The following is a 26,895-nucleotide window of genomic DNA, read 5'->3' as shown; positions in this document are numbered from 1 at the left end:
AAGTCTCACAAGTCTAATTGTGCCCAGTGAACCACGGGGACGCGTCCCCCCCCTTTTTGGGCGCGTCCCCCCGTCAGAGACGTCTCGGGGACGCGGGGACGGGGACGGGGACGCGACGTCCCCCGCCGTCCCGCCACCGCCACCCAAACGCCGCCGGGACGTGGAGACGTCCCCGCGTCTCCGCGTCTCCCAGGGAGACGTGGAGACGTCTGGGCGTCTCCTGGGGGACGTTTGGGCGTCTCCGTGGGAGACGCCCAGGCATCTCCCGCGTTCCCACGCGAAAAGAGACAGTTTTGTTTATTTTTTTAAGTTTTTTTATAACATGTGCTTTTGGGGGGGGGTTAAGGGGTAACCCTAATTGGACGTGGGCCCCACCCTACCCCCCAAAACAACACAAAAGCATGTTTATTTTGGATTTCACTCTCATCTTGGAAAACTGATTTTTTTTCCAGCAACTTGAAGAGGAGGAAATACTTGAAGAAGATTGATTGAAGGGGTGAGAAAAGTGACTACAAGCGTGATAGGAGCTAGAAGAAGCAAGAAGAAGAGGAAGAAGAAGATTCTTCTACATTTTGGAAAGATTTTTCAAGCACAAGGTAGGGTTTTTCAACTTCTTCTTGTTTTTTTTTTGTTTTACTTTCTGATTTTCATTGTTCTATGTCATTTTTGGTTTTTTTTTCCCTATACATCTCAAGACTCAAAATGAGATTTGATGTTGAATCTTGAGGGTGCCCTCAAGATTCAACATCAAATCTCATTTTGAGATGAATAGGAAAAAAAATTAAAAATATATTGTTAAACAAGGCTGATTTTATTTTTATTTTTATTTTTATTTTGTGAAATGCAGTGTCAATTTGAAAATTTCACAATGAGCTCCCAAGGCACGAGTGAAGATAACATGGAAATCCATTCTCATAGTGAGAATGATTCAGAATATGAACCTGAAAATGAGGGGGGTGACCATGGGGCTGATCCTGGAGCCCAATCTAGTTCTATGGCAAGTGCAGCAGCTAGTACAGGTTGCCCTTCAGAGTTGTTGGCACCATATGCTAGGGGTCATTTTGATCCTAAGTCTCCTCTAAAACAGTTTGCTTCACAAATATCAGTACAAGGCACTGCATCACATTCAAGTGGGGGAACAAGGAAGTGGAAGTGCAATATTTGTGACAGAGAATGGTTCGGTAGCATTAGCACGGTGAATGCACACTTTCTATTTTGGAGAGGAAAAGGCGTGAAACATTGTAAGTTTTTGGAGGAACCCAAAAATATACAGTACAGAATTGAGTTTAACAGGCTTTGGGGGGTTCCAAATTACACAAATATTTCAATGCCTACTACTTTGTCTGCTAGGGCATCACTTCACGACAGCCAGAATGTGCCAGTGCCACATACTTCTCATGCTTCGCAGGCGAGAGGAATGATGTTTGGATCTCCATCTACTTCCACTTCTACTGCTGCCAGGGCTAGGAAACGTAGGTTGCATACACCACAGAGCAACCCCATTGCTGATATGTTTAATGTGCAGCTGAGAGATGAGATAGATGAATCCATTGGCAATTTCTTCTTTGCCAATGGCATTCCATTTCATGTTACACGGTCTCCTTATTATAGGAAGATGATGGATATGGTGGCCAAGGGAGGACCATCTTATGTGCCACCAGGGGAGACGAAAATGAGGACCTCGATCTTGGATAAAAGCTATTCCAAGATCAATATTTTGATGGAGAAGATGAAGGCATGTTGGGCGGCATCGGGGTGCAGCATAGTTATGGATGGGTGGACGAACATTAGCCATCGTCCACTCATCAACGTCATGGTCATATGTGCAGAGGGCCCATACTTCCTTAGAGCAGTTGATTGTATAGGGCATCGTAAAGATGCTGATTTCCAGTTTCAGGTCCTCAGGGAGGCTATTGAGGAGGTTGGGCCACAAAATGTGGTCCAAGTAGTGACAGATGCAGCCTATGTGTGTAGAGCAGCAGGGAGACTCGTTGAGGCAGCCTATAGACACATTTGGTGGACCCCATGTTGTGTGCATGCCATGAACAATGCACTCAAGGACATGGGGAAGATTGACTGGATTAGAGGGGTGGTCACCGATGCGAGAGATGTGCAGATGTTTATCTGCAACCACCACACTTCACATGCACTCTTCAGGACCTTCGCGAAGAAGGAGTTCTTGAAACCAGTTGAGACTAGATATGCATCCTATTTCATTCTCTTGGAGAGAATGATTGAGTTGCAAGAGGCATTGCAACTCATGGTTATGACTAATGAGTGGAATAGGTGGGCTGAGGCCAAGACAGAGCAGGGGAGAAGGGTGAAGGAGATAGTGAAGAGTGATGTGTTTTGGACTGATGCGAAATACATTGTCTCCATCATTTCTCCAGTATTCCAGGTGATCAGATATGGGGATGGGGATGCACCTAACCTTGGAGAGGTGTATGAGTGCATTGACTCTATGCTTGACCAGATGAGGGCTGCTGTGCGAGTGAAGGACCCCTCTCTAGCATTCTACAATGAGCAAATCCGGCCTATCATTCAGAGTAGATGGGACAAGTTGAACACTCCTTTGCATATGGCTGCCTTTGCCTTGAATCCTAAGTGGTACAAGGCTAGACCGGGTAGAATGACACCGATTGAGGATGATGAGGTGAAGGCGGGTTTCTTTAGGTGCATAGAGAAGATGTTTGATTCCAGAGATGCCGGCACAATGCGCACTGAGTGGGGAAGATTTGCCACTCTTAGAGGTTATTCAGATGCGGCAAAGATGGATATAGACACTATGGCACAGGAGGACCCACTTTTGTGGTGGACTTGTCATGGCCCTAAATCTTTGACCACCACTCTAGCCATCCGTCTGCTATCCCAGGTTTCCAGTTCTTCAGCTGCTGAGAGGAACTGGTCTACATATAGCTTCATCCACTCTCTTGAGAGGAACAAACTTACCTCTAAGAGAGCAGAGAAGCTTGTGGCTGTACACAGTGCTTTGCGTCTCATTGACCGCAAGACACTTATGTACAAGGAGAGTCCAGCGGCACGATGGGATGTAGAGCCAGAGGAGCCTTCACAGATTGATGAGGATGATCCTACCACTTCAGATGCAGGGCTAGTTGGTGTGAGCTTGAGGGACCTTGATACTCAGGAGTCCAGCAGTTCCAGTGAGGAGGAGTTCGCAGATGATTAGAGGCCTCCATTAGCTACAGTTTGAGTTTTCACTTTTCAGTTTTGTCATTTTGTATTTGACTCGTCTCTTTTGTAATGCTATTGCTACACGTATTTGTATTTGGCTACTCATTGTAATGATGAATCATGTAATCATCTTTATTATTATAGACTTTGCAATGGCATCAAATATTCATATTTTTCGTTTTCCTTTTTCGATATTCATATGATAGAAATGAGAAATCTCCAATTTGACAATTTCATTTGTCAAATTTTATTTACTTTTAGCAATTAGTTACGTATCACCAATCTAAGTAATCTTGGTATTTCCTATAGTTTCATTTGAAATCTAATTCTTATACTGTTATACTGTTATACATCTTTTCAAAACTAGTTTTTCAAGTACTATATGTATATATATGAGCACCACCACCCCGCCACCCCCCCGCTACCGTCCCCCCCGCCGTCCCCAAATTTAGGCCCTTGGTCCCCCCATCCCGGAAACGCGTCCCCCTCGTCCCCCCGTCCCCAACGCCCGTGGAACACTGATTGTGCCTAAATAATCCCGATGGTGGTTTGTGAGATAACATATTGGCTTGATTGTTCCAACCTTAAACCTTTGCTCCATATCAAGGCAATAATCCATGTCATGTGTTTACCAAATTAGAATGTCATTAAGGCAACATCTGATAACCCTGGTTGTGTATATGCAATATAAGTTAAGTCGGTCAAGTATGATTTGTGGTTTTTGTATTATGCTAATATTATAAAATTATAATTATAATTGGTAATTAAATAAAAGGCTAAATCAAACATATAGTATGAACGATATAAAGTATTTTTAGTTAAATGTATAAAACAAGTTAATCGAACAATGTATAGAGATAAATAAATATTAAACGATAATTAAGTAGATATTCAACCTCATAAATAATTTAATCCTTAAGATAATTGATTAATTAATTAAATGAATTCAATAGTTTAATTGAATGTTTAATGTAATTAACTAATTAAGTTTTGTTAAATTAATTCATTACTTTGAAAAATTAGATTGATTATTTGTCGGTTATGGCTAGTGGGTTGAGACGGTTTGGGAGGATATAATTCCCGAATTCTTTCTGAAAAAGGGAGAGAATTTTACCAGATGGAAGGGGCACTAGCTATATGGTGGCTGGTGCTATTTATATCTTTTCCTTCGATATTGATATCCTCATTTTAGCACAAAAAAAAGAAGTTAATTCAAATGCATAAAATAATTTATGCCTGACATCATACACCTCTGTCCAAATTACAATTACTCGACTTAAAAAAATAACTAAAAAAAATATATGCTACAAAAAATTATGAAAAAATATCCACACTAGATATTGGTGTGAAAAATAGTCCAATGAGTATGAAGCTGGTTGACTAAAGCTTAAAATAGGGCAATCTTTGAGAGTATGGTAGATGGGTCTATTAGTCCTGCAGCATTCTTGGAAGCTCCATGAGGGCAAAATTGGCTTGTAATATTGCTATCCAATTGACATAAAGAGGCACGACTCATGTTTCTTCACAGTATGTCAGTAATCTCTTTTTATGTGATGTTATTCTATCAGCTGAATTTGCTAAAGTTTTTGTTTTATGCATGCTGATTTCACTTCTAGTACTTGTGCATGTGATACAATTGCATGTCAATTGGCTACAACAGCAGTTCTTGTTACAACAAGAAGTAAAATCAATCACATAAAAGTTGAACTCTTATGTATGTTTGTAACAATAGCAATTCACTTCAGGACAGCACATAAGTAACCAGAAGTCTCATATTCAAAGTGGTAAATCAGACATAGACATAATAACCAGGCTGATTAAATATCACTAATATGTCTCTTTGTCACTCTTCTTCAAACTATGTCACAGTTGCCCTTGGTTGTGGAGCAAAGATCTCCTTATATCATTTAACAAATTTGTGCAAGTTACTATTTCGTGTTGATATGCTGTAATTCTCAACTTTCTGGGTCGATTATTAAGTTTGTTCATTATTCCTCTTGGATCTTGCTGTGTCCATTCATACAAAGTCCGTTGTGGAGGCCTGGCAATCTTACTGGGATCCACACAAGATCATATCTCCCTACTGTAGGATTTTACTCTCCCAAAATTTCTACTTGTTCTACTGCAAATCATTAAACAACATATATTTTATATTACATACATGCCTCTCTGATACCCCCTAGTTTTGTTTGGTAGCCAACCCTCAACATTAACAGTGCCCGTGTACAAGTTTCTGGATTACTAGTTCAGTGTGACCACTTGTCTATGGATGGAAAGTTGTTGACCTCTGTAAATTAGTTCCCTTCTTGCTATAAAATTTGGTCCACAATTTCCAGGGGAATAAAGTATCTTGATCTGACATTATGGGCATAAGCAGATTAAAGTGAATGTGATGTCCCCGTCTAAACAATCAAAACATGATAATGCCCTCTCTAAAATAGAATTTAATAATAAATAATAATATAATTAAACTATAAATATATGAATATATTTATAGTCAATCCCATATTCATCGGATTGATTTATGTTACATGATGCATTCACATATATAAATATATGCATATATATATATTCATATATATAGATATGTGTATATATATACAATCATATATATATACATATATCCATATTCTCATATATATATGTATATGTGCGGGTATGCATGGGAATAAATAGAATATTACACATTTGCATACACACATATATACATATATAATTACAGAATTTATATATTTATGAGTACATATATATACATAAATATATATATTTATATATATACATATTTGAACCTTCACATATGATTCTTGTATCTAACTGTTCCCTTGACTACCAAGACTGTGAGTGAGTGCAAGGGGTGTTTTAGTAGTGTAGGAGGGTGTTTGGTAGTAGTCTGGTCTCTCTGTATCGGCTCGTGCAGGTCATCCCTCCTATGAATGATATATGAATTATGTGGATTCTGGGCTGCGAAGGTACAGTCTCTATTAAGGTGTATATCATTTCTTTCATTGGCATTCAAGGTCTGATAGGTCTTGTGTCTTTGAGCTTTGGTTTATGATTTGTAGATAATCGGCTTTTATGATTATGCATTTCGGTTATTGTTGATAATAATCCTAATTTTGGATTCATGCCTTGTGGTCAAACTGGGACAGTAATTTCTGGTTTCATTGTCATGTTTGCTGGACATTAGAGGATCTTAAAGAACAGCTTAACATTCGATCTGTCTCATTTTGAGATACCCTGTATAAATAATGTAGGGTCCATTCGGTTTCTTTCAATCGATAGATGTATGGTTAACAGGTCTTCTGCTGAAGTTATGTGGTGGGTGGTAGTAGTTAACTTTGAATTTTCATGGTCTCAGCTAATTTGTAAGCTCTATTGATGTAAACATCTGGATTGACCCTCTGCCCTTATGTTGTTTCATTCTTATGGCAATGGCGAACTGGGTCTGCCTGTATTTGTGTCTTTGAGCTTTGGTTTATGATTTTTTGAGATTCGGTTTTTTAAGATTATGCATATCGGTTATAGTTGATAATTATCCTATTTTTGGATTCATGCCTTGTGGTTAAACTGGGACAGTAATTTCTGATCTCTGTGTCATGGATTGCTGGAAAGTAGGGGATCCTTAAGAACAGCCTAACATTCGATTGGTCTCGGTTTGAGACACCCTGTATATATAATGTTGGGTCCATTCGGTTCCTTTCTATCGATAGATGAACGGTCAGCAGGTCTTTTGTTGAAGTTATGTGGTGGGGGGTAGTAGTTAACTCTGAATTTTCATGGTTTCAGTTAATTAGTAAGCTCTATTGAAGTAATCATCTGAACAGACCCTCTGCCCTTATGTTGTTTCACTCCTTTCTCATGGCATATTGATTTCTGGGTTCATCTGTATATTCTAATGATTCTAGCAGATTCATTGATAGTTTTTTTGCATTTTGGCATTTAAATACACATACAGATACATATGAAAATGCTTATGTTTGGGAGAATCTGATATCTGCAGAGTTAAAAGTAATTATGAATCTGAAAGAAATTGATCCTTTCCATTAGTAGGTAGAATTGTAGCCTGGATAATCTCTTAAATTGAAACCCAAAAGGTTAAGGTGGTTTCAAGCTAAGGGATATCCAGGCTATAATCCTCTTACTTAACAGAAAGACGTAACTATTCATTATATGGTTACTGCAATTTATTATGTTTACTATGCTTCTAACAGTCTGGCAAAGTATGTTGCTATAAGGTCTTGCAGATTTGGGAAACAGGTCAGAAGTCATTACTCGATGCTTTTGTGGATTTATCAATGAGTGGATGATGGATTCAACCGGAAAGTGCTGAAAGATTTAATGTACAGAAAGAATCTAAAATGTCTTATTATGTCAGCCTCCTACCTCTGATGAGGATTTGTAAAATTGTACAGTTGGTTATATTATCTGATCCCAGAAGGGATCTGGGCTAGACCGGAGGTTTTCTTATCTCCATTCTTTCCTACCGGTGCCCACACTGAATGGAGATGTAAAATTTTTTATAAAATAATAATAAAATTTTGGCTTCGGCCTTTTATCGATCAAAAAAAATATAATTAAACTATAAAATATAAATATATAACCAAATAAATGAAGAGAAGGAACTAAATAAAATCTTAATAATAATAATAAACAAGATTTAATATATAATTTATATTTATTAAACATTAATATTAAATATTACAATATTATATTATTGACAAAACACAAATAAAAAGTTTTCAACTCACTGGTTCCTTGAGCTTGATTGCTGCTACTAGCATATCAAATGGTAAACTTTGTGGTAGACCAGATCTGACGCATGTCAGAATGGTCTCCCTTGCGACAATATAAATCCTTCCAAAATATGAAACAAGCATATCCTAAGCAGCTATTGAAGGTTAAACAGTGATTAATGAAGACTAAGCAGCGATCTAAATTAGCAATGAATGATGATGCATCGGTTGGTTATAAAACAACAATAAACTAGCTGTTGGTGTTGGAAATAAGCCACACCCGGACCGACGATGGACTGGTCCAAGAGGGGCCAGTAGCTCAGTGGTAGAGCACTCCAGCAGCGTATGGAAGGTCCTAGGTTCGAGTCCTAGCTGGTCCATGTCTCAACACTAGCAACCATTACACAGAATTAGTTTTGACAATATGTAATTACCAAAGGGTGAAATTTTGATTAAGAAAATACTCTTCTAAAGATACATTAGTTGCCTGGTAAAAAGGTACGATCAAGGGATGCATTTAATTAAATTTTCTTCAAAAGGTACGATCGATATATTAGCAATAGCAATCTGTTCGAAGAATAAGAAAGCATAATTAAAATGTTAGTTCTATAAGGCAGCGATTAGTTTAGAGAAAGACAGGTCTCTTCCAAAAAGGGATCCATTCAAAGAGTGACTATTAGAAGATAAAGGTATTTAATTTTATAGAAATTGGAAATGATGATGATGGGGGGATAGATAGGGATCAATATACGCAGAATATTTTCGGCTGTCTCACTCTTCCAAAGGGAAGCGGCAGAACCATACAAGAACCTTAAATTATTCATGCAACACACTTATGAGTTTATTCTACATCGATCATATATCAATGGCATCTATCAGAAAAAGCAATTACATTCTAAAGATTTCACGAATGGCTGTGGATCTTGGGCGATGACCTTCAAGGAATGACATCAGCATTAGATGTTCCTGTTCATTCCTTAAAAGGATATATAATGAGATTGTGATGGAGTGTGAGAGAGAGGAATGAATATTTTATATTTATTCAATTCTGAGTGCCCAAATAGACTAACAGAAAATTGAATCAGCATTCAATCGATCCCTTAAGGATCACAGTTAGTCCAGAATTCACCACGTAAGCAAGAGGATTTATATATCAGTCAATGTCCTATCAAACCATTACTGAAGACTGAAATTTGTTGAACAAGGATCTGAAGCAGTGATCAACATACTACTTCAGATTTAATTGGCTTATGTTATCATCAAGGATCATAACAAAGTATTGTTAGACAATATACTGTACGTATATTTCAAAAAGGTATCAGAGATGACAGTTGATCAATACATCAATAATAATATAACCCTTTAATCTTGTATAATATAAGATTCATATAGAAAGGAGAAGACATATCATGTACATCAGATATCCATTGCATAAACATCAACACTCTTCAAATTAGGAAATAAGTCCTATCCTTTGAAGTTTGAACTATTCTCAGAATTTTAAATTAAATATCATAATAAAATATCTTCAGTTTGGGTAAATTTTATATTATAGTTCTCACTTTAAGTTGGACTTGTTGTTTCGGGATTAAATTAAGGAAATTCCCAAGTGGAGACATTACAGTGGACCAATTCCTGAATGAAAATTTTGTGTTTTTCTTCTTGTCAAATAAAGGTCTGCTATGGCAAACAAATAATCGTTTTCAGTAAACCACCTAGAAACTCTCTGGATTGACGCCAGTTGAGACTGCTATTAGTTATTTGGTTTACCCATAAGGAAAGCCCAAATCCTTGTCTTTAGTTGGCTACATCAACCTGCATTTTTGGGCCACGTAATCTTTGTATACTTGTAACACTTTTACAGACTCTGATCAGTTGTCTTAGCAGCATGGGTTTTGTGAAACCACTAGACAGCATAGATTTTAAATACCATATATGTGCCTCTGATACCATCTAGTTTTGTGGGCAACCATCCCTTGACATTTCCGTTGCCAATTGGTAAGTTAGTGGGTTAATACTTGAATCTGACCACTTGTCTATGGGTGTAAAGATGTTTGTAATGTCCCCACTTTCTAGGACATCATCCAGATACTTAGGTTCACCTGTTAGCCATCCATGCTGATGCAGGTGAAGTTAAGAGGTTAGGAGATACCAGAGGTCTCACACTTAGTCAAATTTGCCATTGGTTGAAGAAAATTCATAAAAAGCTTATTATAAGACTTTATAAGTTACTTTTTGCTATATTTAGTAATTTTTTATAAATGTAACTTTATAAAGAAAAAATATAAAATATGACCATGGCACATCTCCCTAGGCCAAAGTTGTTTTTTAAAAAGTGGTGAATTTTATCATGGTAAGTTCACCCTAAAGGCTGGATGTATATAAGGAAGAGGAAAGATTCTTTTGGAATCTTAGAATCTCTTCTAAAGGAGGTGTGTTAGGATTTAAAGGCATAAAATGAAGTTTGAACTTCAATTCTTGCATTCAACGATTCATATTTTTACATCTTCTCTCCAGCAGGTCTGAGACCACATTTGCAGAGGCTTAGGAGCAATTTGGGGACAGAAACCTCCATTTGCAGGTGAAAGGACGTAGCCCCTCTCACCCAACACCACAGCCGTACACCAGGGAACTCCACATCAGGCCGTAGGGGGGGTCAAATTAGGAGTTTTATGAGCAGGGACAGAAAATTCAGAGAATCAAATTCAATTCAGAGCAGAATACAGAGGATTACCAGCGAGTACAGCAAGCCTAATTTGCAGATCGTACCTTTCCGGGCGGGGTCCAACCATCATTTCTTGCCTAGGGACCATAAGAAATAAATACAAGGGTTTTAACTGCAATAAACTGCCCAGAATTCATGGTTAGGGTCTCAAAACAGCAGATCAGTGGTTTTTGTGAAGAATCCAGCAAGCATAAGACCTGTACAAACAATTCATTCAGGAAAAGTGTCACTTTCAGGGGGTAGTGCCTGGCAAGATTCTGAAAATTGACCTAGACCAGCAATATTCTTTATTATTGTGTTTTGGTAATTCATTTTAGGACCAATAAAACTCATTGGTGCTGTTGATTCACATTGGAAGCACCAAATTCAATAATTTCTTCAGTTCAGGCAAATAAGGAAGCTCAACTAGGCAAGCTAGGACACCCGGTAGGCCAATTTTGGCTCTGGATGCAATTAGTAGTGATTTCATTTGATTTGTAATTTGCTGTTAATAAAAATCAGAATCCCGAAGTTTCATTTCAGTTAATTGCTCTGTGTATTGTATTTGCTTTTCATTCATCATTGCCAAATCTCAAGTAAAAACCCTAAAAACTACAAAACCACAAAATTCATTCAAAACTTGAAACAAAACCTCCACTGGTCAAAGAAAAATTCAGTTGGCAAACCTATCAGATTTGGGAAAGATTCAGCTGGCATCTTTCAGATGATCACCTTTGTAATTTAGTTTCCTTCTTGCTTCACAATGTGGTAAAGAAACAGCTCAAGAATCAAGTCTCTCAATCTGACATTACAGAAGCAAATTAAAGTGAACCAATACATGGATTAAAGTTTTCTATGGTTCTCCAACAAAGGTCTTCTTGCATTGAATTAAGAAGCACAAATTGCTGAAACAATTTACTATGACAAACAAATTATCATTCATTTGTGTAGGCTTACGTAAACCACCACCTAGAAAATCTTAGGATATGCCTTCCCAAGGCCAGTTGAGCACTGGTTTCAGTTAATTGGTTTCCCATAAAACAAATTGTAAACTCTTGCATGAACCTGGCTATATCAACCTAAATTTGGGGCCAAAAAGCAATCTTTGTAATAGTTCTACCAACTCCAATATGATCTTCCACCTTAGCAGCAAGGACTTTGTGATCAATCTTAGGAGTAGGGGCTTCATGGCCAATAAGATAGCAACCTTTGTACAGAGTGTTTTATATGATTGGCATCTAATATGGAGAAAAAAAAGGTCCATAGTACTGGGAAAAATATGTCATATTGCCTACTTAAAAAACACAATAATTCTTTTAAAAAAGCAGACAATTGTAATACCATCAAATTGTTATCATCATAGGAGGCACATGACATTGATTTTGAAGATGTATTTTTATGACATTTAGCAGTCAATATGATAAACAAAGAGTAATTATACGCCAAGTCTAGGTTTTCCAGGTAAAACCGTGTACAAAATCATTTTTAACAACATTTCAAACAGCTGAAGAGGCCCCTCATCAAGATGGATTGATACTCTACAAAATGGATGAGAGATCCTTACATAGACGACTCTAGTTAGGTACATGATGTCATCATAGGACTCACCAACAAAATATACTAAATGAAATTAGCTGCTAAAAATTTAGTGATTGTAACAACTAACAACTAATTAATAAAACAAGGATCAATTTACTAGGGCAATACAAGCATTTTTATTGTTTTAATAATGGGCCTCCAAGTAGAAGATAAGACAAGATCATCATCTATATTAAGGCTTTGCTCACATTTGTTGATCTATACAGATTCCTTTGGTCGTCTTCTTAGATAATGATTTTCACCACAATTACCTAGGTCACATAATTATTCCCTGCCCAAGCCAACTACTTAGTCCTTTCATGTCCTTGTAGAGTTCTCTGACCCTTGTACTATTGAATCTTCTTGTCTCCTAAATATATGGAACAACATATGCATTCAATGCAGTACACACCACATTTATGCTTTGGCTCCAATTTGTCCTTAGCTAATCTCAACATCTTTCTTAGTCAAGGTATAAAAATGAATGTTATTTTACGTTGGTTCAAACACTTAGCCTTTTATCAAAGAAACCTCAATTTATCAAAGAAACCTTCAGTATACACAAAAAAAACACTCAAGGTACACCCAAAGGCATTGTTCACCAGCTCATCATGCACTTGGTGGTTCTTGAACAGTTTTTCTGCTAGTGGGTTTTCACAAGTTTAACTCATTGAGTATAGGTGCTGATTTTTTCAAAAAACTTGCTAATTTTTTTAACAAATACTCACCAAAAAACTCGACCAGTCTAACTATGTACAGAAAATGTGAAAAAAAAAACATTGTGAAGACAATTTTTTTTCCTTCAAAAGCCACTTTGGCCATGTTGGACACTCCAAAAATATTGGATTTTTGACTTTATAAGCATTGTTTTTTCCTTTTAAAAGATTATGAAAATAGCGTGTGCCATGAAGGTCTGTGTGGTTTTGAAGGTCTTCATTTGAGCATATCCTACTGAGGGATCACTGAGTGTGATCCAAAACCTTGATTCAAAAACATACACAGCTGACTCCAGAAGCAATCTTTTCAATGCTACATGGACTATGAAAAATTCATGCCAGCTAGAGGCAAAAGAAGTCAGGTACCCTCACTTTAGGGTGAAATTAGATATTTAGGATATTCTTGCATTTTAAAATTGTTTTAAGAAGTGTTTTTCCTGTTTTTTTATTTATGGGTGGTGTGGATGTGAGCCCTCTTGGGGTTTGCCTGGGTCTGCCTCGAGAACTCAAAGTTCACAAGTTGGACCCTAGGAAAATCCAAAGCTGTCCCAGCCCTAGACCCTGGGCCAAACCCATACACGTATGAGGGAGTACTCAATGAACCCTACAACTTAGTTAATTACTAATACCTTTTAAAAAAACATTAAAAAAGTTAATTTATTATTTTTTACACTCCACATTTATTTCCATACAAATAATGATGTGGAGGACTAACATCCACCCAAATGTGAGAACTAATTCCTGACACTGCTCCCCCTCGGTGCTAACATGTGGTGACAAACTTTGTTCTAGAGATGCATCAATGATTCGCTTGGGTCAATCATTGCCACCACCTGTTGTGTTGCTGCTACGGATTAACTGTTGGCTTGGGTCAGCCATTGCCACCATCTTCTAGGTAGGATTACATGTTACATATTTACTCCCCCTCAATGGAAAATCTCCTTGGATGTTAACTTCTACCAATAATGCATCTTTACAAATAAATTCTGCTTTAAAAAGATATTGCTCACAAATATTTGATTGCAAAATAAAATCATCTCTTGTTGTTTCCATCGAAAAAAATGTCCTTGCAGAAAATTCTCTAAAAGAAGTTTCTATCCAAATAAAAAAAGGGTTTAAGAAGAGTTGGGCCTCCACTCTTCTTTGGCTTTATTGAAACATCTCCCACCATTTGAGCTATTAATCTTACTAAGATTATGAATAGAAAACCTATTGAATTTGGCTTTTTATTAAAAAACAAAGTTTCCTTACCCAGTTTAGGATTAGAATTCACAATTCAATAAATTAGGTCTCCATTGCGAGATTGTAGCCAAAGTGCAACCAATGAGACAAGTTCATCTAAGTGTTGCAATCCAAATCGTTCACAAAGATCACTACAAGGAGATTTGAACCAAACTAATTGTTAAAGTGCATCAAAAGGTCGCCTTTGATCAATTCACTACTCATGTTTGCAAGAGGGTATGCATGTTGCCTATGAATTGAGTTAGGTGGCAGTTGTGTGAGACATTGAGGGAGCTCATGACCAAATAAAAGAGATGATCAATAAGCATGAGAAGCTTGCAAAGTGTCAAATTGTTATTGCCTTGCCAAATCTATTGTAGCATTGTTAACAATGCAAAACAAACTCATATAAACCCCATTGATCCCTACCCCATGATTGGTTCTTAAACCCTTGCTTATGCCCTAGTTGCTAGTGGTTATGGGTTTTGATCTATAACTTGATATCAATACGGATTTGCCTCAGATGCTTTAACCTTGACCACATGATCTAATCATTTGAGATCGTTAGTAATGTAACTACCCACCCGAATATGGAACCAAGCTAAGGGAAGCCAGGGCCTTTTCTACCTTCCACCCACCTATACTAAGATGCGAAGAAATGTTGCGGAGCCAACAACCAAATCGATTGTGGAATCCATTGATCGCATTTGGATCAACAGAGTCTACTACTTTCACTAGTCTTGGCTATCTTTGTTTGGTAAGCATGCTGCTAGGCAAGACGGTAGCTTAGATGGCTTGGCTTTTCTAGTTCTTCCTTTGATTTAGAACCAATGAATCAACAAAGGTTTACAAATCCCACAAAGTATGATCCAAGGCAAGCAAATGCCTAAAAATAGACACTCAAACCCTTTCTACAACACTAAACATTTGCACACCAAAAATGCAACTTTGGATGTACAATTAATTTTGGTATGAAATTGTGAACAAAATGGAATGTGAACAACGAAAAGAGTGAACAAGGTCTACAAAGAGGAGAATGCAAGTGGATGATGAATGTCAACAAGTTTGCACGTGGTATACACTACAATATTGTTGGCAAAAATCCAAGAACAATGGATGGACAAATCAATGGTTGTTGCACTACATAATTGTTGCACATACTATTTTAATAAGTGACAGTCGAACAATGGGCGAACAGAGAGGTCTCACAAGAAACCTTGCTTTGATACCATATTAAAAAAAAACAAGATAATGAATAGAGTCAAAGGCCCAAACACGTTAATTAATCAATCATCTTCAATATATTGATTATTACATTTCAATGGCTTTATAAAGTCTTTCAACTTACCAACTACCCAAGCCACTTGACAACTAATTTTACCAATTGCTAATACCTATTTTATAAATTAATATTAACATGTTAGTTTAAAATTTATTACACTCTCCACATATTGTTTACATACAAATAATAATGTGGAGTACTAACACCCACATGTGAGAGTTGGAAGACCTTGGAGATCAATAAGCCCTTTAGCATTCTTCTTAAAGACACCCAAGAAAAATTCAATTCCTACTCCAAATATTCTTAATCTAATACTCTAAAGGCTCTTGTGTTAGTGGTTAAGGAATACCAACATTCTAAGCAGATTTTGGTGAGAATTTCATGTATGTAGAGATTGGTATGTGTACTTTTCTTATAAACATATCACAGTAAGGACCTGTTGATGTGTTTTTCAAAACTCTGAGACTTGGGCACGGGAAACGCAAAATTGCCCACTAAGCAGCCAAAACCCTAACCTAACAACGCAGGAAGCTGGCAAAGAGGGGGTCCCCGTTAGCAATGGGGCGATGTGTGAAAAGGTCACAACAGGACCCATTATCTTTCCTCCAGAAAATTAAAAAACACCATTAATATGTGTGTTGAAATCTACTAATTTATATATGCTATGTTGCCAACACACACTTGTATTATCCACATACCTTTTCCACCATCTAGACCTAAGAGGTAAATATTATAGAGCCTGTTTCTCAAAATGCTCCATAAATAAATTAGCCACCACTTGAGAAAGCTGGAACCCGTTGGGACCTTCTTGCCCATACACCTCTTCTCTAAAACTGGTAACAAAGATAATGCTAATAAGGTGGTGCTAGTTTTCATACTAATGATTGAGAATAAAGAAGGCTTAGATTAAAATTGAACTATAAGTTATCAAAGGGCAGCAGTTGAATAAGAAAGGTTGTGACTCCTTAAAAGGGAAGTAGTTGTATGTGAAAGGTTGTAACTCCCTCATAATAAGATATAAATAAAGATCATTTCATTGTTGAAAGATCGTCAATCAATTGGAAATATGAAGTGACTTTGCAAAAAAAAAAAATTACAGCCAATGAGGAGGTAAATCCTCCAAGGAAAAATCAAGTGATTTATGGGCAAAAAACCTTTATCTCTCCTATCAAGTTATTGGACAGAAACCCATAACTTGAACAAAAATTAGAGTTAAACATTTAAGCAAAATAGCTGCAAATTGAAGAAGAAACATGGTATAGAATCAAGATAACATTATTTTCCGAATTATCTAAATATTATAAAATTTATGATTTTGATTTAAATTATATTTATAAATATAAATGCAATTATCATTCTAGAATTAGAGATATTGTTTTAATGCAAAAATAAGCAATGTAGAAAGGAGCATTGCAAGTACATACCCCAATTGTCACTTCATGATCTAGTTGAACAGATGGTCGACCAACATAGTCCATTGGCGGATCTTGCTCTGGTGGAATAAGCAATTCATCCCAACTTATAAAGTATAAGTCACCATCCAAATCACTCCCAGAACACTCATTTGGATGAGGCCTAAACAATCAATAGCCAAGACTTTTTCAATCTGCAAGTATATGGAGTCTTAAACCCTCTTTTATTGTTTTTAGCAAGCATTATATGAAGCTTCAAACCAAAAAATACATGGATAAATGGGTAGCAGAAATATTCTTCTAGGACCTATCAAAGCTCCTCTATATGTTGTAGTCATATGATTTCCTCTATATGTTTCTAATTTTAAGCTGTGAAATGAAGAAATTACAATCTTTTGAGAATATCAGAATTTTCTTTATTTGCATTTTCATATTTTCTTGATGAACTCATTATTTAATCAGAAAATATCTTAAAACCGAAGCTCTGCAACCGTCTAAAAAGGACTACCATTTATCCTTGACAATCAAGAACCGTTAAAACTGCATAATTGGAAGCAATGGCACAAATTTAAGCACCATTTACCATGGAAATTTATAGTGATATTTCAATTGGTCAAAAATGTTGAAGGCCAAAGTTCTGAATGGTGGAATATGACTACATGAGATTCACTCAAAATCTCACAAATGTATGGAATAGAACTTACTCATGCAGGAAACTAGCTCAATTTTAAATTCAAGCCAACAATATTTGCTACAATTATTTGCATATACCTTTAATAAACAAATTATTGCAAAAAAAAGAAAAAAGAAGTTGTCCAAGAACTAAAGAGTTCCTATATGGTAAAATGTTCACTTCACTAGCTAGCATGTTGATCTCAATCGGGATGTGCCTAATTCTATACCAGCCCAACAAAAAATGGCACCAAGCTAGGATAAATGCATACTATAAGGAAGGAAAGTAAAGATGACAGTAAGACAGGTGAGCTATCAAACTGGTTGAGATGCAAGAAAATTTAAAACAAAAATGTCCATCGCAGGCAGGAAATACCAACTTTAAGGATTCAAAAAGCAATTTGCCCCTCAATTTTTTAAGATTGTAAATTTAATAGTGTTGAAGTGGATGCTTGAAATAGAACAAAACTAAAAAGCTCTCCTAGTGATTTGACAGCCATACAAGTAGAAGCATGGGAGTGAGAGGTTTATTCATGTTATCCCAAGGTACAGTTTCTTTCTGCAACAACCATATTCTGAGGACATCATACAGGCTGAACATATACCTTGACTGAATTGAAGGGTGGCAAGGGGGCTTGTCAAAGAGTTACAGACAGGCAGACACTTTCCTTACTTGGATTTCATTGCTTGCTCACGTTGAACATGTTGAATCTGTGGACATATTGGCAGTTTCTCTACTACGTAGTGCTATATTTACTTCCATGCAAATAGTTTTACCTGTTACTGCCCTCCAGAAAGGTTGAAAATTGTGGAGTAGGCATTTTCTTCTATGTCCATTAGAGATATCAGCTGAATTTGACATTAAATTTATATGTTTGCAGTCATACATTACACACCAAGCCTCTATAGAAATTTGGGAATATTGAGCTTTATCTGGCTGCTGTGTTAACATTGTACTGACTGTAGCTAGATTACTTCAAAGAATTGTTTTAAATGTCTTTGACTAAAAATGTCTACTTTAATGCCATTTCTATTACACATATTATTTATAAGTAATTTAACAAAAAAACAGGGCCCTCGTGTACTGACTTACCTTTCTCCCTTCTGCGGAAAAACTAAGCAGTCTATCATATGATGAAGCTCAGGAACATCAACAGCACACAATACTCTTATGTCACCCGGGTGAAGGCATGGATTTTTTGCAACCACAACTTTTCCTTGCAATATACAATTCTTGTCCATTTCTTTGGATACAGAATCAGAAAGCCCATCATCAAAAAGCTTGGTGTTTGCCCTAGAAACTTGAATAAATACCTCACCATAGTTTAAAGTCCCAGTTTCATCCAAACATCCCATCAGGGTGCGGCCTTTTGAGACATATATCCGGCTCTTGGTTTTTAGCTCTGCCAATTGACATTCTCTGAATGCTTTAAGCATCATTGAAAGATAAGGTTCGGTATTTGGACTGTAGCCCCCCATTAGCATCTCAATCAGACACTTATGATCATCTCCAGAGAACATCATCTGCAATGTATCAGTAGCCATTTCTCTGCTGACTAGCATTTGATCTAAATGGACCATTGCCTTTTTCTGCATGCATTCAAAGTTCTCATCCGGAACACCCAAAGTTGACAGCAGTGTGATTATTTCACGATTAAGAAAGGCAGGCAAAAATCTGCTCCAATTTAAAATATCCAATGTTGTATTCTTTGAATTGAACTTGAGCATACTTGGTCGCAAAGATAATTTGTGATATGAAGTAGGATCAACTGCTACAACACCTTTATAGCCACCATACCTTATCTGGAAAGCTGAAGGAGGGGGGATACCAAATTCACATATATTGGCTATCTGTTTTGCCAAACGGAAAGAAATCTTCCCAATTCCATCTGAAAAGCAGTATTTGATGCCTTCAGTACAGACCTCGATATCAGGGATGAGGACAACCTCATGCTCCTTAACATTTAGCGTCTTCCTGGAAGAGCTAAATGATTGCCCCATTCTTGCTGCACACTTGGCTACATTCCTGATACAGTTAAATTCGCCCATCCATTTTCTGATGCTGTCAGCACTAATATTGTCATTGGAAGCAAACATCCAGACAGAGTTTTCCCTCAATTGACTGGCTGAGAAGGCTAGGAATTCAAACCTTTTGTTGCCTATAGTAATGCCGTCCTTTAGAGTAGACAATATCCTATTATACACTTGTGTTTTTTGTGGCCTCGCTAGGAACCCAAATTCAGTTTTTGCAGTTAAGGCGGTAGAATGGAGCTTACTCCAGTCCTCATCAACAAAAGATACTCTGAGGAAATCATCAATGTACTCTGCAAACTGCCTTGTAACCCGATTTGAAGTATTAAGCTCAGGGCCCAGAAAGTAGACCTTAGAAGGAGTAACTAGAGCCCTGTAAAATTTCATTATGCTAATATCTGTAGAAATTGTAGCAGATTTCAATTGATTGTGTCTAGTTCGCAACTTATTTAATTGATTGTTAAGCCATATTTCTGGTTCAAAACATATTGACTTAAATTTATGCAGTTCTGCCAATGCCAGATTTATGTGTAAAGCCGGTGTCTTGTCATTGTTTAGCAAATCAAAAAATTGAGGACAAAGTGTTGGGGCACTGAGTATCCCACGATGAATGAGAGAATTGACTTGGAATAGTATCTCATAAGGCAGATTAACACCCTCTGGAGCACTAATATTCGGCACCATTTGTGGTAAGGGTGAAAATGAATTGCCACTTTCTAAAGTAAGTTCCTCTTCCATGAATTTGTGTAAAGGCATGCTTTCTATGATTTTAGCAAGTTCTACATTGTCAGGAAGTTCCAAACAAAATGAACTGGACTGTCCAATGCTACAGAATCCTGAGAAGTCTGTTGTTCGAACCCACTGGAGCTCAGTGTCCTCTTTGCAAAATTTGTAACGATCCTCACCAAATCTTACAGATAATTTCTGCACGGCCACCTTATAAAATATTCTTGGACCGGACTGCAACTGAGACAAGTAAAATTTCAGGTTTATAGTTCACTTTAATATCATTGAAACCAAGAATATGTCACAGTTCCATTTCAAGTTTATAAGTACCAAATATGTGAATTAAGTAGGCTCAATCATATGTGTAATAGAGAAAGTTACCGTTCAACCTTGCAATTTGTTTACCACGAAAATATTATGCATAAAAAATGGCATATTAAGAATATGGGATAATCTATAAGTTCGGCGGCTAGCAATAGACGTGTGGATAAGTCAGTTGAAACTGTAAATTTTGCATAGCTTATATCATATCCTAATATTGGTTGTTTAACCTCCAGGAGAGGAAGAATAAAATGATTAGGACAGAATCTTAGAATATATGCATCTAACAGAGGGGGTACTGCAATGAGAAAAGTAAACATACCTGAAACAGAATAACCTGTCTCCCAGTCTCTTTCAAAATGCCTGTATAGGTCTGAACAATGTCTTGAAAATTGAACTCCAACTTATATTCCACTCCACTTTCAGTAACAAAAAATTTAACCGTTTTTGTTTTTAGTGCAAACTCGGAAACAACATCAGTTGCAGACCATAAAACACAGAATGCATTATGGAACACTGGGCAGCCTGCAAACAGCTTCAGTCTGCCAATTGAGTATGTTGCCCTGGGAACCATGTCATTTTCTATAGTGGAAAGGACGATGTTAGCATTCTGAAGCAAGGGCAGCCCCATTTGAGAAAGCCTGCATACTTCATCTTTTGCATCAGGGTTTTCAAATTGGACCCTGCCATATCCTCTGGACTTCCAATTTATCCTGCCAGTCTTGATCTCACAGGAAAACACACTGTCCTTACCAGCGATGTCCTCCAGATACTGCACCAACTCCTTCGCAATGATTGTCAATGGTAAGTTTGAAACTTTGACAGTGCAGCTACCCATGATTAAGCCAACAATCTATAGAAGTTCAAGACCGTCTTGAAAATTTTGCATGCAGGACACTCCACACACACCACTTTTCTGACAAACTCTACATCTACTGTATGAATATCCAGACTCCAGCATCCACCATCACCACCCACTGTTTGTTGTACCCATTTCCCTTCTCCAGAAAGCCAAACCACAATATTTGTACCATCAGAAACCATCTAACATATCCCTCTAACATTAGACTGAATTGCTTGGAACAGTGACTATGAGTTAAGCTTAATGGCAAGCCCGAAGTCCTTGACCCCACGCCTGTCTATTCAAAAAAAATTGACAATTATTAGCATTAATGAACTTTAAATTGCAATAATTTATTTTCTATACAGATTCTAAAAATGGAGTTTCGGTGTCCTCATAAACACAAACAGTGTCTTCGTTGTTTAAAATGAATTATTATTATTTAATTATAGGAATACATTATCTATTTTTGAAGTAAAAAGCACTGAAAAGCATGATGGTCTACTAACTTTTTTAAGATCCTAAAAAGCACCATAGGTATCCTGCTAAAGGTTCTGACTATAAAGTAGCAGCAAAACGCACCAAAAAACGTATTTTGGGAAAAAAAAGGCGGTCCACCCTCAATTTCCAGGCCTGCTTTGAGCTCTCTTTTAAGGAACATTGGCCACTTTTACTACGTCTTCCTCCTGATGTTGTGTGCATATTCACTGTGTAAATTAACTGTGTCAAATCCCATATTCACCATTATAACCAATTCCCATAAAAAACCCGACCCACTGTACATATACAAACATACAATCCCTGTGGTTTCTGGTCAGTCACCATTACCCACTTTTGACATTCTCCTGATCCTCTGTACATATTCACTGTGTATATCCTTTTATCAGTAAGTCCGAAAAAAAGCTTTGGAAACAAAGAGGCATAATCTAACGATTTTCGGTAGATTTGAGAAGGGTGTTAAAGTAGGCACGCATGTCGATGAAGATGTGCATGATTACAAAGCACTTTTTTAAGATCTGCATTTATAGCTGTGTAGCTGTGATCTCCGTGTTTCGTAGGAGTGGGATTGAATCTTTTTCACAAAAATCATGTGACTGACAAGACGTTCAGACTCGGGATCGAAAAGCCAAGGCAGACAAGGATAGACACGCGTAGAGGTGTTAAACATGCTGTTTCTCCATTAATATGACCGAACGAGAAGGGAGGGATGATCGATCATTTGAGTATGGTTCCAATAACATGGATGCACTATCATGAATGAACCTTCGTATAAATATTTTTTTTTTAAAGGATTGAAAGTTAGGCATCTATGTGGCTATTTATCAAGGTACAAAATAGTATATGAAGAAAGTTTGGGTTTGATAGTAGATCTCATGAGGCATGGTAGTTTATTTGAAGAAGATTTCTTATACTAGCGTTTCTATTAAATGGAGGTGCAATGGTTACAAGGATAGTAATATATGTTAAAATTTTTGAAGTTTTAAATATTTTTTATGGCATATAGTCTTTTTTGTCAAGTGTCTCTTTGAAATTGTGTTGAAAGACATGAATGCAATCACATAAGTAAAGGTCCAAGCAAAAGATAAGCTATATATTCCACATGTACAATGTGGAAGTCAATCATAGTATATTAGACTTTAAAAAGTCCTGTAAATCTTAATTTGTGAACGTGTGATCAAAAATGGTGGTGCTAAAATTAAGCACTAAATATATAGTTACATGAATTGTCCAAATTGTTTGCACTAATCTTCATTTTCATGAGTTGCATTAGATAGCGTTATGAAGAGCATAAGCACCAAAGCCTAAAGAGCATAAGCATTAAAACCTAAAGAACATACACCAAATTATATCATTGGATAGTATATAACAATTGTTTATGTTGTTTTCCCTCTAAAATTTAAACCTATTTAAAATTATTTTATTATATTTGTGTTATTTACTTTAAAATTTGAGAGTGATTTAATTATGTTAGAACATTATGTTTTTATTTTATTCTAAAATTTAGATTTCTAACTCTTAATAATAATCTATGAATTTTCTTCAAAGTTTATTTTATTTCTCTAAAATTTAGATTACTTAACTCTTAATATTAATCTATTTTTTTTCACAAATTTTCCTTTACTTAGAGATTATTTTATGTTATTGTAAAATGTAATTTTATTTATTTTTAATTGTCTATAACAAAATGCCTATACTTATTCTTAATATTAATATGTAAGAACTTTTTCATTATTTTTTCATTTATATCAAATTTATTTTATTTTATTCTTAGATATTAAACTATTTAAGTATTATTTTTAATATTTATATTATTTGCTTTAAAGTGTATTTAATTTGTTGAAAAAATGTGTTTATTTTACTTATTTAAAGATCATATTAAAAACTATTTGAAAATTATTTTATTATATTTATATTTTTTACTTTTTACTTTTTACTTCAAGATTATTTTGTTTTACTTTAACATTTAGAATTTTTTTCTAAATGTTTATGACAAAATGCCTATACTTACTCTTACTCTTAATATTAATGTGAGAATTTTTTTTTAATTTTTGTGGATTTCAAAATTATTAAATTTGATCTAAAATTTAAAGTCATTTAATAATTATTTTATTATATTTATATTATTTACATTTACTAAAAAAATGTTTATTTTACTTATTTAAAGATCGTATTCAAAACTCTTAAGAATTATCTTATTATATTTATATTTTTTACTTTTAACTTCTTATTACAAGATTGTTTTGTTTTACTCTAACAATTTTATTTACTTTTTACTTTTTTAGCAACTTGAGGAGAAAAATCAACAAGCAAATACCCTAGCCAATGATTTCTTTATATAAACAATTAGATTTAGTAAATTACAATTTTAATTAAAAACATAGTTAAATTTTATGAAAAAGTAAATGGTGATTCATTTTTTTCAAATTAATTTTTTAAAGATTTATAATAATTTATTGATCTCTTACAAATTATTTGTTTGCATTTTTTATACAACTTTGATATATAATTTTAATGAAAGATTTCATAAATTTAAAAATTTTAATGATAATTAAATAAATATTCAATGTTTATTTATTTCACTAAAACAATTCGTCTATTAATTAAATCATATTTAATTAATTTCATCCCTTTCTTCTATTAATTAAATAAATTATTCAATTTATTTGATTTAGCCACATTCTAGCCTTTAATTAAATAAATCGTATTTATTTAATTAAATCACCCTTTTCCCATTTTATTAAATTTACATTTGATTAAAAATCTAATTTCATTTAAATAAATCAATATTTATTTAAATATCCTTCCAATGCAAGTTGTAACCCACCTTTTTGAAATAAATCAATTTATTTCAATTAAATTTGTATACACCTAAAAATAGTCTGAAGACAATTAATTAAATAAGCAATTATTTAATTAATCCCCTTTCCCAATTTAATTGAATTCACTAGCAATTTGATTAAATTCCTCCATTCACCTGCTTATTAATAAATCTAAGGATTTATTTAATAGGTTCATTTCAATAGTCCCCTTTGATTAATTAATCCTCCCCCATCTAATTCATTTCTTCTAATCCCCTAGTTAATTAAAACAAATCAATTTATGAGTTGTTGAAAGTTAATTAGCCTTTTTCCTATTATTTGAATTTTTAAATTCAAATTACCCACATGCCTCCTAACTTTTAACCACCTAACCTAACCCATTCCACATAATCCTGGGTTTAGCTAACCCTATCCTATCTTGCACATCCTAACCTCCTTATCCTAACCTCTTATGGGTTGGATATCCTCCCCTTGAGACACATGGCACTTAGGCCACATGTCTCCTCCCTTGGACACACACCCTCTTATGAGCAAGACTCCTTGACACTTGTCACCACAGAGATGACAAGTGTCCCTCCCTCCAACCTCTTCTCCAACCTCCTCCAATTTAACCCTTGATATCTTCAAATTCAATCTTGACCATTGATTCCTACCACCTCACCCCTGGCCTTGGAAATCCTATAAATATCCCCCATTTTGGAGCACAAAGGATCCCATCTCCTCTCATTTTAGAGCATTGTTATTATAGGCATATCATCTCTAGTACATTCTAGTTTAGCATTGTTTTTATAGGCAATTGCATCTTAGAACTAGCTTAATTCGATCATCCTCTAGCATATTTGTTGAATCATGTAGCATAATCAATCTCTCATCTAGATTAATTGCATCATCATCTAGCATAATCAATGCATATCATTAGCATAATTAGTTTCTTGGATCAATCTAGCATAATCATGCATTCATCTAGCTTGCACGTCATATTATTTTAAATCCTCCATCTAGGTGTAGTCAAGTCGCTGGGATTGCTTATCTAGATCTGAGAGCAAATACACACTCACATCTCTTAGGAGGTGGTAGGTCGCTTTGTCATGGTTTATCTTTCATTTGATTTCAATTTGCTAACCATGCTTGTAATGATCTATTAAGTGTTTGTGTTGCAGTTGCAGGTACCCTACTTCACACACAAGACAAAATTCAAATATCCTCCCACTTGCATTCTCCTACAAAATCCACTTTCATGCCTAAACCCCCTTCTAGATTCATCTAATCACTTCCATTTTAGCCTAATCCTCCTACTAATCATTTGCACATTCCTTAAGAAAAAGGTCACTTCTCAAAAACCCCCAAAGTCTTCGATAACCATTAAAAGCTTTGTGTCTTCTACAAGTTAACCTCCAAAGTCTTCATAACCATTAATGGTTAACTCAAACTCAACCCTAGGTTAGAGACTTTCTCTCTAACTTAACCATCCTTTAACTCATGGGTCTCTTCAAACATTCATTGCCTTGACCATGGTTATTCCTTTAACCTTTGCACAAGAGTATCATTTGGACAAAAGGATTATCCAATAATGCAACCCTAACCTTACCCCCTAGGGTAACCACCATGTCTTCTCAAGCATTTAATGCCTCTTCTCTCTCCTCTCAAGCCATCTCATGTTGACAATTATCACCATTTCATTGGTGAAAATTGTAAACATGGATTGAGGATCATTCAATCCTAACCCTTGTTAATATTACTCAATCCTAACCATCCAATTGCCCATTTCTTCTATAAATAGGCCTCATTTCTTTCATTATCAAGATCCAAGTTGCATGCATCCAGATTATAGTCTATCAAAGTCTCAAGTTTGTCTCTCTTTGTTGCAAATTATCATCTTAATCATTTAGAAGCATCTTAGTATAGCTTTTTATCATGTTAAGCATATATCATGTTTGTATATCATGTTAGCATAGACCATATTAGCCTAGTATATTATCATTATCATAGCATAACTCTCATCTTAATAAGTTTAACGTATAGATCTTAGTTGCATGTTGCACATAGATCATTTCATCCATTTTCACTCGTTCTTGGAGTTGTCATTCCAAAGGTCAATTGCTCAATGATCTGAGAGTAACCATTGATTTAAGGAATCTTGTGAGAC

At 35.7% G+C, this 26,895-nt stretch overlaps 1 protein-coding gene across 5 annotated transcripts in view; it reads right to left on the bottom strand.

Annotated features, from left to right (window-relative positions):
* Positions 1-22,707, bottom strand: part of LOC131036366 (probable RNA-dependent RNA polymerase 1) — a 66,645-nt gene extending 43,938 nt beyond the window's left edge. For 2 of the 5 annotated variants that reach the window (XM_057968231.2, XM_057968235.2), the window contains exons 1-4: positions 22,012-22,707; positions 20,911-21,727; positions 18,604-20,507; positions 16,851-17,001 (exon numbers count right to left, since the gene is read on the bottom strand). In XM_057968231.2, coding sequence (XP_057824214.2) covers positions 16,851-17,001; positions 18,604-20,507; positions 20,911-21,426 — 2,571 coding nt within the window. In that variant the 5' untranslated portion in view covers positions 21,427-21,727; positions 22,012-22,707. Of the gene's footprint in view, positions 1-16,850; positions 17,002-18,603; positions 20,508-20,910; positions 21,728-21,938 lie in introns of all 5 variants that reach the window. The other 3 variants (XM_057968233.2, XM_057968232.2, XM_057968234.2) reach the window with 3 other exon arrangements.
* Positions 22,708-26,895: the final 4,188 nt, after the last annotated feature.

The sequence above is a fragment of the Cryptomeria japonica genome, chromosome 5 (assembly GCF_030272615.1).
Source record: "Cryptomeria japonica chromosome 5, Sugi_1.0, whole genome shotgun sequence".
Classification (NCBI taxonomy): Eukaryota; Viridiplantae; Streptophyta; class Pinopsida; order Cupressales; family Cupressaceae; genus Cryptomeria; species Cryptomeria japonica.
Note: the sequence above shows the minus strand (reverse complement) of the source record. Positions and strands in the feature narration are given on the sequence as shown.